Genomic DNA, 13,318 nt, shown 5'->3' with positions numbered 1-13,318 from the left:
ATAATTGTTGACAAATATGAATATATATCTAATTACAACTACATGTATTCAGTGTGTTATACTTTGTGTTTACACTGGTTATAAATACTGGGAGTTTCCAGTGAGTAGTAAGTAAGAAAAGTAATGGTAATAGTGCTAGTAATAGCAACAAGAAAGTAGTCATATTGTAGAAATAGTAATGAAATAGTAAAAGTGATGGTGCAAAAAACAATAGCAATAAAAAGAGTAAAAGCAATAGTAATAATAATACTTCACTAACAGATTGTAATCCCTGAAAGGGTTGGCATTTGCTTATGGCAATGCATTGTGGGCAATGTTTCAGTCTATTTCCCTACTTCATATGTGACAGTCTGTCATGTATGTCAGCCTGCAACAGCAGGTTGGGCTTGACTCCCCGCTCCATCTCTAGAGCAGACGATGTTACTGCCATCTACAGGAACTCGATAACATCTTTCAGCCTGAATCCTCAAGGGTCCAGCCAAAATTAAATTATAAGCGCTGATTCATGTGTTTCTTTATTTTATTACTGAGACCAGATGACAGAGCTTCTACTAACTTGATCAAGTGCTAAATAAAAATAAAAAAAAAGAATGTATTAAAGTGCCCCGCTTGGTGAAATATCTTATCTTGCATGGCTTGTCCTGCACAGTTTTACCTCATCCAGCCAGCAGATGGCGCTATGGGTGCACAAGAGACAGCGATCAAGGTCTATGTTGGAAATGGATTCATTATGGTTAGAAGGTTCTTAGAAAAAAGTGTCTTAAAGCTACGCCCCTATCCTGCTTGTCAACCTCTTTTCTAGCCAATGGGATTTCACTTTCACACTCAAACAATAAAGAAAGTCTTCATGGGGCCAAATATAATAATTTCCAATATGCATCTTGCACATTACATTGCACTATTACTTTTTGCACTTTACATTCCACTCCATGTGTACTTGTCTTGATATTATGTCTTATTTGTATATTTGTATTTTTGTATTTGATATGTGCCTATTGTTGTACAGTATGTGTCTATATTACTATTTGTCTACTACTACTACTACTACATGTCTATTTGTTACTACTACATGTTATACAATGTATAGAGAGTTAACACCTACCGAAGTCAAATTCCTTGTGTATGTAAGTATACTTGGCCAATAAAACTGATTCTGATTCTGAAATTATTTGTTTTAATTGCAACGTTTTCAGCCTCTTAAAACTTAATAATCTAGCTAAATGTATGTATGTATGTATGCCTACATCTCAAGCAGTCCATAACCACTGACTCATTTGACCAATAGATGGATCCATGTGCTCCCAAAATGTCAATTATAAAAAAAGACCTGCTTTTACCTTCGTGCTGATGCATTTTTCAGATAATCCAATGGGGTGTTAATGGTTTATTTATTTCAAGGCACACTCAATCCTTTTTGTTTTTATGATGAGAATTCACACTCACCCACATTTGAGTGGACAGCGACGGGCATTAACAACCACAAACGATATAAGACAACAAAATACTTCCATGTGCAACCTCATGCGTGTTTTTTGTTATTTATTAGGTTGGTCAATCAATTATTCAGGAATAATTGAGTAGGAGAAGTAAGTAAGTAATTGCCTGAATTAAAAAACATAATTAGAGAACAGGTAGGCCTAGCTGAAACGGGACGATTTAACGAGTGAAGCAGTCCACCGACACAAATCCAATAAAGATATTTCAGTATATGGCCTACAAAAGTATAGCGGCATCCATAACTTCGAGGGAGAGTTTTCGTCTTATTTTTTTTTTTTTTTTGAAATACACAATGGGCTATGCTCATTGTAAAATCAAGATCAAAGAAAGTACTTGTAGGGACAAAGAAAAGCCAAAACCCACCTCCCCTCCTAAACTTTGAGGCGACAAAGACGCGTTTTTGTCACCAATTATGAATACAGAATAAGCTATTATTTCATAGGTCTATTAAAAAGTGGTTTGTCAGAAACACGCACACACACACACACACACACACACACACACACACACACACACACACACACACACACACACACACACACACACACACACACATACACACACGCGCGCTTGTAAACTGCTACTTTTTATTGTGCTTGTAAAACGGTGTTTCAAGTAGGGTACAGTTTTAAAAAACCGATGCTACATTGAGGCCCATCTGGCAGCAGACTAGAAGGCCTTCCATCACATCTCTGAGCACAAAAGAATTATTTGATTTATTTCCTTTACTGGGTAAATACAGTCTAACCATGTGATCCACGTATAACCAATGGGCAGCCGAGAAGAAGGTAAGGGCATGGAAAAAAATACTACCATTTTAGGGGAGGATGTAAGCCACTATACCAGCCCATCTAACGTTTTACAGTCGCACTTAAGTGTCTTTTTATTGAAATAATAAAATAAACATGTCGCTAACGAATTATTATTCCATGATGGGGATCCAGACTGAGGAGCCTTACGGTGCACATTTCATCCCGGGAGGCTTGCAGGGTTCGACGGCCGGCTGCGCAAAGCCAGTCCGGAGAGCGGAGGATGAGGAGGGGATCCCCGGCTCACACGTTCCAGATTTTTCACATTTTTCCAACAAACAAACGAGCTTAAACGGCTTTTCTCCCTGGGCAAACAACTCTACTTCATCTTCGCCCTCTTCTCCGCAGCTGCAGTCCACCCCCGGTCTTTTTCACCCACATCACCTCCTGAGCCACCACCACCCATACTACGACCCGCAGACGCAGACCCACACCGAACACCTCGCATCCGCGGCCGCTTCCGAGAGCAGGTTCGTCCGCTGTTGGGAGGGGGCGACTCCCACCTCGGAGACTTCTGTGTCACATGCGTCGGTCGGTTTTCCCGTGTGTGTCCCCGCTCAGGGTGACCTTTCCAATCTGAGCCCGAGGTACGAGGCGGTTAAACCTGAGAGTTCACCGCCGTCACACGACATCCCCAAAGATTCCAGCTTCGCTAGCCCGACTGAGGTCGTCCTGGAGCGGCTTGGCACGGCGAAGGAGCTGGGAAGGAAACCGGAGCCCAAAAAGGTGGACGAGGAGAGAAAAACAAAGCAACAGCTTGACCCGGGTAAAGACAGATACAAACTATGAAACTCAGGAATGTTTATTAACATTTAAGAAGTGGCAAAGGCTACACAGGTGTGTGTGTGTGTGTGTGTGTGTGTGTGTGTGTGTGTGTGTGTGTGTGTAGCCTAGTTGTGAGTGTGTGAAACAGAGAGAGAATGTGGCCTAAGTAGCCTTTAGTAAGTGTGTGTGACTTTTATAGCCCTATAAATGTCTTGTAAACGGTAAAATGTAAAACTTTATTGTCCATTAAAATAATTAAGGTGCTATTGCTGTTATTTAACAATTTGTCACTAAAGAGAAAACGCAGGCTTGCGCTGCATTTCTGTGATCGGATTTGTGCAGAAAGTATAATAACTTAGTCTATTTTTTTTGCAGCTAATGCTCGAAACATATATATATATATATATATATATATATATATATATATATATATATACATAAGCATGTCTATCCAAAACGACCTCAATAATTTATAAACCCTTCATTGTTTGTAGCTTGCACAGGAGCAACTTCATAATGTGGCATGCCTCAAACGGCAACAAATATACTTTATAACAATAATAATAATAATAATTTTTTAACTTCAGATCCACAAAAGTATAGGCTTTAAAAAAAAGTTTGAATTAGCCTAGCACAGAGGAACAAGACGTGAAGCAAAACAATATGACTGGGCTTATAATAATAATAATAATAATAATAATAGGCCTACATTTTATTTGCTATATCATTTTGTACATTGTAACTCTCTGTAAATGTAGGCTATTGGTTTAATGTCCAAATGTATGTGCAACTGAGTGAAACGCTATGACCTATTAGTTTTTTTTTGTCAAAAATTAGGGTTAAAACATTTTAAATAGCCGGGTTCATCGTTCTACTTATTGGTATAAAGGTTTTCAGGAGATGTGCCAACCTCAGTCCAGCTGTGAGTGTAGGACTACCAATCCAAAGCCAAAATACTTGTTGCTCTCTTGCTGTCTGTCTGTATAACTATAATTTCACAGCACCCTCTGGCTGCTTTACTTTTTTTTAAAGTGGCCAATATAACATTTCAGATCATTCAAAGGTTCAAATATCCTAACTGCAGTTTAATAATTCAAAAAATGAGGCTCAGTTTGGCTTTTTACCAACGCTGCCTGCACTTACACAGAGATTTAGACTTTATTGGGCACTCTGCTGTATTTATTGCTGCTCGCTGTCCTTCCAAAAAACGTTTTCATCCTAAAAAAAAAGGTATATGGCTGTATCAGAAACCACAACCATCATTTTAAATAATGTCACATTATGTTAAATTATTAAAATGAAGGAAGGGTAAAACGAGGGCATACACAAACCAGATGCTCTTAAACCTGAGTTAGCCTGGCTAAAAGGAGCAATATGGCTAAAAAAAAAGAAAGAAAAAGAATTGAACGAAGTATTTATTTACGGGGCTGTGTTTTGAGCATGTGATATTGTTTCTTTTTCTAATGAGCCAAAAGTTGCAGGCTCATAAAATGTGTTCCTGAGAATATTTTCTCTGATATTTATGTCAGTCTTTGAACTTCTCCACACACCCACACGCACACACACACACACACACACACACACACACACACACACACACACACACACACACACACACACACACACACACACACACACACGCACACACACACACACGCTCGCTCACTCACTCACTTGCATGCTCGCTCGATCGCACACACACGCACACACACACACACACACACGCACACACACACACACACACACACACACACACACACACACACACACAGCAAGTAAATATATGGTGTGAGGTTTTAAAGTAAAAATCTATGCCACCTTGTGTCTTCTTCTACAGAAAATCCAGCAGCTAGTTGGATCTATGCCAAGTCCACCCGGAAGAAAAGGTGTCCATACACCAAACACCAGACCCTGGAGCTGGAGAAGGAGTTTCTCTACAACATGTACCTGACCAGGGACCGGCGCCTGGAGGTGGCAGGACTCTTAAATCTGACAGAGAGACAGGTCAAAATCTGGTTCCAGAACAGACGGATGAAGATGAAGAAGCTGATGATCCGGGAGAGGAGGAGTGTGAATGAATGATGGATTTGGAGAAGAGGCCCGGGGATGTTTTTTTTCTTCTTCTTCTTTTCTCAAGGATAGGTTTTGGAGGTGGTGATGTTATAACTGATAAAAGAAACACAGCGCTCCAAGACGCCCAACATCTTTAACATGAGCAGCTGTTACTAAGCAACGGATTGCAGTGGTGAAACTGCAGTGGTGAAACTCTGCAGGGGAGACCAGGATGTGTTGTTACACTTTTACAAAAAACTACTCCTTTCAATGTCTTTTGGCCTTTTTCATCTTCTGAAATCGGGTTCTTCCTTCTGCACGTCAGTCAACCTGTGACCTGGGGTACTTGTAAATAATGCTCAGAATATAAAGTTCACATTTACAGAAAAATCCATAAATTGAATTAAAAAAAACAACATCCACATACTAGAAAGATGATATCAAAGACTTTGCTGATTGTAAAACATCTGTTTTTGACAAGGCTGCAATCTCACATGTCCAAAACTGAAACTACTTGACACATACTTGACTTCACATAAATTGTCTGTGCTTTCTGCCAAAATCTGAATTGCGTTTTATGATTTAATGCTAAAACTATTGTCCTCATAAAAACTGCTTTCAGTATGCCAGACGTGATGTGCTACATCTGCTATGGCCTGAAATAGTCGCAGAGCTGTTAAAAATTTGAAATAAAAATACCCTAAGCAAACAAAGAAGCCTGACACGTAATCATAACCATAATAACAGAAAATAAAAGAGAAGAGAGTGAGACAGAATCAGACAGATTAGGTGGTAAATTATGTAAATTGATGCATTTATTGATCCCTTTGTTAGCTCTAATTTAGAAGGTGGAATCTGTTAATATTCTTGTGTGATTTGCATGATCCAGTGTTCTTTAAGACACAAAGCTTTACTGTGGCTGGACTTAGAATCACAAAAAATGTGAATCTATCAAAGGTGAAATTGTTGTTTTCACATGTGAAATATATGAGAATAAAATTGAATGATCTTTTCACATGTGAACTTTCTGAAAACATGTTGCCAAATGTGAATTTTGAACACGAGAAATGTGTTTCACATGTGATAAATTGTGCTCCTTTGCAAAGGAAAGTTAGTTCAAACCAGACTTTTAAACTGAAACCTCCAACATCCTTTATTGTGTAAATTAACAACATAAGCATACAAGTATATTGAAGATGGATTCATGCACACAAAAACAACAAGGTGAGATGTCATAAGACTGACTCCGGACGCTCTGCCATATTGGCTGTGGATCCAATACTGCTTTTACATGAACTATTGTCACCATAGAAGACAAAACCCTGCACAAAGTGTTTAGGAGCACTTTATCTCTCCAGGGCTAAAGACGTAGACCAATGTGTAGGGATCACCTGGTTGAGATTAGTGTTATGTCCATCCACACACTTATAGATGATTACACAGCTTGTAATTATAACACTGGAACAGAAACGTATGTCAAGTTTGCAACAGTTTAACTATAAAATAAACCAAGATGCAAATTATGAAATAAACACAAAAAAATCAACAGTAATACCAAAATACTTTGCAATGTATTTCAGGTGTGTCCAGGTGGGTGATGCCGTCAGAGAGGCACACACAGGTTTTTAATCTAGCTGCTGTTTGGATCAATTCTGTGTTACAACCAACCCCAGTCTCCCTGAAAATAATATCCAAAAGGGACGTTTATCATTTTGTTTTTTAAGAAAAGAATAAGCTTCCTTGTTATTATTATTATTCTTATTATTATTATTATTATTTTATAAACTGTGCATGTATAGCCGAATGGACGTATTTGTTGTTATCGTTGCTGTGTTGTATAAGTCTATCTGTTGTTAATGTGGGATACATGGAGATCATGATATGTTCACACACACACACACACACACACACACACACACACACACACACACACACACACACAGCTATCTAAGCTTTCTGTTACCTCCTAGAATAAACTGCTACATACAGTTCATGTGAGACGTTCTATGTACAAACAACGCACAACCTATTTTTCATTTTAGAAGGTATACGATAACATCAAGTTAAAATATTAGAGGAATATTATAGGGATATCAGTACTTTAGTGTTTTTTTTTCACGAGGATGAGATGGACTCGACACCAGTCCATTCTCCCTGGGAGAAAAGGGAAACCCAACAGGCTATGTTAGCCTACTGAGATTGAACTGGAGGCATGATGTGTTGTGATGACGCGAGGCCTTCACCTGCTCTCATTTAGCCTCAATATGCTGCTCGTGGGGATTTTTTGAAAATGAAATAAAAAGATGGATGGCATCATCATTGTTAATTATGCGCTTCCCATGTTGTTTTATTCTTCTTTTCAGTTCATCTTTGCTATTTTATGCAGCGGATTGCTCATTTGCATCTCGGTTTTTATTAAATATTTACAAGAATAGGCTACTAGTTGTAGCTGCAGGCTGTAAATACAGCTTAATAACATTACCTGGTCATAATTACGAATAGGCCTCTATATATATATATATATATATATATATATATATATATATATATATATATATATATATGGTTTGGTTAGATTATTAGCTGGATTAAAATCTAGGAAATACATGTAGATTAGTTGTATTGTTAGCCTATTTATAATTTTTAATTAGGCCTAAACGTTAATTACACACACACACACACACACACACACGCACGCAGAATACTGTTAGGCTACTTCGTTGGGATTTTAGGTAAAGTTAGTCTACAGTTGTATTGTTTTTTTAAATAATCTAGCCTAAATATTTGTGTATGAAATAGAGAAACACAGAGAAAATACTACGACTAGGCTATTAGCTTCTTTTTTTAGTAGCCGGTCGTTTGGTTGGATTATTAAAATCACAGTTGTATTGTAATTTATAATTCTTGTATTCAATGTTTATATGTTTGTATGAAGTAGAGAAACACAAACAAACAACTGCTATTATTACGACGTTTGGTGAGATTAGTTCTGTGAGGCCAGCCTGGGAAGCTACAGTAATACATTCATACCAATTACTTTTCGTAGCTAGACATATGCACAAATGGTTCCTGAGAACAGCCTGCATTATTATAGCTCTAATAAAGTCACAGTTGGATTGCTTTTTATAATGTAAATATGTTAGTATGAAATAAAGAAACACGCACAAACACTAATGCACTAATAATACTACTATTACTAAAATTAGTCCTGTTCTCATCGTATTACCCTACATTATTATGGCATGATCCCACACGAGAAAAACACTGCGATCTCTGTTTGACGTTACACCGGATTATAGAGCAATAATACGATTTATTTTATATATATATATATATATATATATATATATATATATATATATATATATATATATATATTATTGGACTATATTATTCCAACGTCAAGGTGTTTCACTGCTCCCAGGTAGATGCAGTGGGAGTTTCAGTCAACAGAGAGACATTTCTGCCTCCTTGTTTTGTCAAAGTCAGTGCAGCGCCTCGTTCCTTCCCTCATTTATTGCGGCCATATAAAGTGCTCAGCTCATCCTACTGCAGGGTCATAAACCAACAGCATGCATTTGGAGAATAAACGTGACTTTCCCCCCCAACTCAAGACACAGAGACACGCAGAGGGAGAGAGAGAGGTACCATAAAGTCATTTAGGCCAGACAGTCATCGTGACTATATATGGTTTTATTGGGATACCCTTTCCTGCCTTGGAGCCTCAACTGTCCTTCTAAATGTTAAAGTCATTGTCTGCAGATGAGACCAGACAGCCTCAATCACATTTCTACGGACCGCAGGAGCCCAGCACCCAGGGCATTTCATTATACAGGGAATTAAAACGGAAAACAAAGGCGGTGGTTATTTGTTGTTACGACTTCCGACTAGTTGTATCGAAGATCTCTAACTCTAACTGTAGCCCTTTTAGTTAAAGAAAAACCCGGATTACTGGTATGATTTTAGGAAAATCTAACATTTCAATGTCGCTGTCGAAGTCCAACAGCTTTAACGCCATATATCGTCAACACCACTTTTTGCCATCCAGGCTTAATAATGCTTAATGCATGACAGGATTTGAATTTCATTTCAATCTTCTTGCAGTGAATAAAAAGTGGTAGAAAATGACCTTCTCGTCTCATTTTCTAACTTAAAATGGCAGTGCTTTTTACGCACATAGTGTGTGAGTCATATGTCGATTGCGCGCTGATATCCAAAACTATGAAGGATAAACTAGATGACAGCTGCAATCAAGAAAGCTTGAAAATACAAATATGGGCTAATTTAAAAAAAATTCCTGCATCATGTTTTTGCGCTCCATGTTTTGGTTTACCCATTTTAAGAATGGCCTTTACCTGTTTTTGCGAATGAACCCCTTCAACTTTCTGATAACATTCCATAATAACAAAATAAAAAAAAACTATAAAACTACACAATATCATGCCAAACACACTGAAATATGCAGAAAAGGATTGTACAATAAAGGAAAAAAAAGGTAAATAAGAAATTAGATTTACAAAAGAGTTTAGAAATTCCGATTAATGTGGGACTTAACTAAACGGTGCCATGAAATAAAATGAACGAAACACCCGAATTAAGTCAGCTACAGGGAACACTTATCGTGCTGCAGAAATGAAATAGGACGCCAAGTAATGTTCAATGATTGCTCCCGATTCCCAATACAATGTCTGCAATAGAGATTAAAAACAACAGAAGGTCCAAGGCACTCTTCTTGTGAAAAAAAAAAAATGTCTGCAATAAAATGAAATGAATTCACAATGGCACAGTAACCTAGGGTTGGACTACTTTAATAACTTAAGTGAGTTAGGCTGCATGAAAAATTATAATTTAGAAAAAGGATTCCTGCAGTATGGTTTAGTACCAGCATCTGTAGTCGTAGGAGGGAGATGTAACCTACTATGCAGCCTATAAATAAGAGCCTATTGTAGCCTACTTTGTCTATCAGTAACGATATAAACGTCGTTTCGAAGGGAGACAACAATAAGGTCCAAGAAATCATTTATTTCCCTAATAAACTGAACCTCGCTTAATTGTTGTTTTACAATGATTTAGGATTAAGACCAGTGGTGTAGTCTACGTGATACACAGGTACACACAGTACACAGTATGCCCACTAAGAAAGCTCCAGGATTTCCATATACCCACTTAAAAATGCCCAATGACCCGCAACAACATACTTTCCATTATATTTTTGATATATTTTGAATTGTCATCTGTGTTTTTCTTCTTCACATAGGCTAAATAAAGGTATGTCCATCGTACATTGGTGCATAAAAGTGTATCAGAATGGAGGAAATAAAGTCGTTGATGCTCAAAACTTCCCTGGGGGATGATATGCCCCCCAATATGCAGATTCTGGCCAGTATACAGTACAGTATACCAACTACGATACATTCGACTACTACTGCTACTAGACTCGCCTAATCAGAGAAACGGTGTATGTGTAGAGGCTGTCTCTGTCCGCCGGGTGGAGGTGTTGTCCTGTCTGAGCTGGTCTACAGGACTCAGCGGTTCTATGGTGTAATGGTTAGCACTCTGGGCTCTGAATCCAGCGATCTGAGTTCAAATCTCAGTAGATCCTGAATTTTCAGCTTCCACTATCAGACAGATGAGTGACACAAATCCATCCCGTTTACTGAAGCATTGTAGTTACATGCATTTAGTTAATAAATTAATACTCCATGACATGTTACCTATTTTTCGGCTGTAGCTACTTGCAGATTAAGAATAAACATATCGTGGCTATTCTTAGCGGCTTGAACCTTTCAGGAAATAGCCCAAAAAAAAAAAAATATATATATTTAAAAAAAAAAAAAAGATATATATATTTTTATAAAATCATTAAAGAAAGAAAATGATCTGATTTGGACATATGGGATAATACAGAAAGGGAAAGCGTCATTCAGTGAAATTAAATTAACTTGTGTGGTATACGAGGCGTTTCTCATTGTGATCCTATTTCAGTGTGGACGAGACAGTTACATAAAGAAAGAAATTCACAATAGTTACATATAAAATCATTTAGACGCTGGCATCTGGGAGCATCACTGCAATCAGAGGGGTGAGATACTTCCATCTTCTGTTTCCTCTTCAAAATAAAACGTTCTCTGCAGTCACCCTAACCAGCACACTGACACAATCAACACGGGTTACCTTGCAAAACTGGATAGAAAATAACTTCTTCTCTCATGGTATTTCAAAATGACCCATTTCACGTATTTACTTTAAGCTAAGAAAAGGGAAATTGCAAACATCTCATAACCAAATTAGAAAAGCAGGACCATAATGACCAAGTATTGTAAAACAGCAGCCCAATGCAACCACAACGCATTCCTGCCATTTAAAAGGCCCACTCTGTTTCAGCACTGATTGGCTCTGATATAAATGACTGAGTTTTCAAATGAATGCTGGCATTAAAATGTTGCCAATTATACGTCTTTCTGCTCGTGTTCTCAGAGGCTATAAAAAGACTATAGGCCTAATCATGAATCAAAGACCTAAACAAAAACAAAGAAGATATATTACCACCACCAAGACCATAATTGGTCTTATATGCAGTAATCCTTAAATATCAAAGAATTCCCAGAATTTAACCTGCAGCAACAGTTTAAAAAAAATAAAGCCAGCTGAAAGCTTCTGTTATGACCAGCCATGTAGCGTTACTGTAGTTTGACACAGTCGTTTTCAAACGGTCAAGTGTGTGTTTCTTCGGGACAAGGTGCCGAATGCAGGAGTCAGAAGTGTGGCAGCTCCAGGGGAGAGAAAACATGTATTTTAACATCTGATGGATGTTTTCTGTAATATTTTTTTTCTCGGCCGGTTTGAAGCCTTTTCTTATAAGATACCTTAAACTAAAATGGTAGACGTGCACAGGTGGATTGTGGTAGGCCGAGTTTAACTACCTAAAATAAGATGGCTGCCATTGTCATGAAAATGGAGATGAAGGAGAAGCCAATGTTTTATGGCATCTACTTTCATTTCTAGAAGATAGGGCAAAATACCATTTGGAACATAATGACTAAATCAGTCTTTTTTTTTTATTCAAAGTGTTGATTAGGATTGTGTGTTGATTTAGATGTTCTGTTCTGATAACTAACTTTATTCGAGTGGCTGGTAGGCTTGTGTGGCCATTAAAACGCACTCAGGGGTTTAGGTCTGCCAAGAGTTATTTAAATTCCAGTTAAATGAAAAGGATTCAGACCGTGAACTGTCATACTGCAGCAGTTTCTCTTATGGCAGCCATCAGTCATCTCCCTTTATCTCGCAGAAGGAATGCAGTGTAGATATGTAAGGGCATATTCTTTCACCCTGTTGAGGGAAAAATGGAGGAATTTCTGATATCTTTCATACAGCTGATGAAGCACAAAGCTGGAGAGGTGAGAGTAATGGATGCTGCTTATTAGCTATGCCAGAGGTAAAATGTCAAAGAAAAACAGAGCATTAATAAGGGTTTGTATCAAAGGATTAGCCTACAACATTTAAAGAATGAAGCTATTTTGGTTAAGGCGGTAAGGTTTTGATTTCTTTTACTGTAAGAGTTTTCAGGCTAAATATCAGGCACAAATTATATTTATTTTTGTACATTTCAGCTAGAATTCCGACATGTTTTTTTGTTGTTGTTATCCACAAAATAGCCACTAAATGAAAATCAAACAGTATTGCAACACTGGATCGTCAAAGGCCTAAAAAATACCTGGAGGTGTTTAGGCCGGATTCACAAGGGTTCCTGTGTGTGTGTGTGTGTGTGTGTGGGGGGGGTTTCTGTATGTAGCCTATAAGTGTGTGCTTTTATTTTAAGATGCAGCTTTCTCTCGCTGCTTCAGCTTCCAGCTGCCACAAATTCCACTTTCTGTCTGCGCGATTTACACACGCGGGCCATAAAACCATTTTATGAGCCGACACCGCGCGCCATTGGCCCGTTAACGGTCATGTGTGCGCTTGCAGTGCATACCCTCGCGGACAGCCTCCCTTTACCCCCGCGCGCTCTCGGTAGCCCAGAGCTGCTTCTTGGCACCCGCGCGCCTCCATGGACGGTTTCTCTCTACATTGTCTTTTGTATCTTTCTGCAATATTTATAACCAGATTTGTTTAATTTATTCGTTAAAATCTCACGTTTTAATGTTAAAACGTGCCGAACAAATGCCCCTAAACACATCCGATATCAAGTAGGCCTA

At 38.2% G+C, this 13,318-nt stretch overlaps 1 protein-coding gene and 1 non-coding gene across 2 annotated transcripts; both read left to right on the top strand.

The window, feature by feature from the left end:
- The first annotated feature begins 2,359 nt into the window (after positions 1-2,359).
- LOC114571775 (homeobox protein Hox-D9b) lies at positions 2,360-5,153 on the top strand. Its single transcript, XM_028602967.1, has 2 exons — positions 2,360-3,072; positions 4,909-5,153. Exons 1-2 carry the CDS (start codon positions 2,403-2,405, stop codon positions 5,151-5,153), a joined length of 915 nt encoding a protein of 304 aa, XP_028458768.1. The 5' UTR covers positions 2,360-2,402.
- A 5,500-nt stretch (positions 5,154-10,653) lies between these two features.
- Positions 10,654-10,725, top strand: trnaq-cug (transfer RNA glutamine (anticodon CUG)). Its single transcript has one exon. It is a non-coding gene; the product is annotated as a tRNA-Gln (tRNA).
- The last annotated feature ends 2,593 nt before the right edge of the window (positions 10,726-13,318 follow it).

The sequence above is a fragment of the Perca flavescens genome, chromosome 17 (genome assembly GCF_004354835.1).
Source record: "Perca flavescens isolate YP-PL-M2 chromosome 17, PFLA_1.0, whole genome shotgun sequence".
Lineage (NCBI taxonomy): Eukaryota > Metazoa > Chordata > Actinopteri > Perciformes > Percidae > Perca > Perca flavescens.
The sequence above is the reverse complement of the archived record's forward strand: the minus strand, read 5'-3'. Positions and strand labels throughout refer to the sequence as shown.

Excerpts from the sequence above, each read along its gene's own strand:
- LOC114571775 (XM_028602967.1), top strand. The coding sequence starts at position 2,403 with ATGTCGCTAACGAATTATTATTCCATGATGGGGATCCAGACTGAGGAG. Across the intron at positions 3,073-4,908 it reads AAAGCAACAGCTTGACCCGG|AAAATCCAGCAGCTAGTTGG; the intron begins GTAAAGACAGAT and ends CTTCTTCTACAG.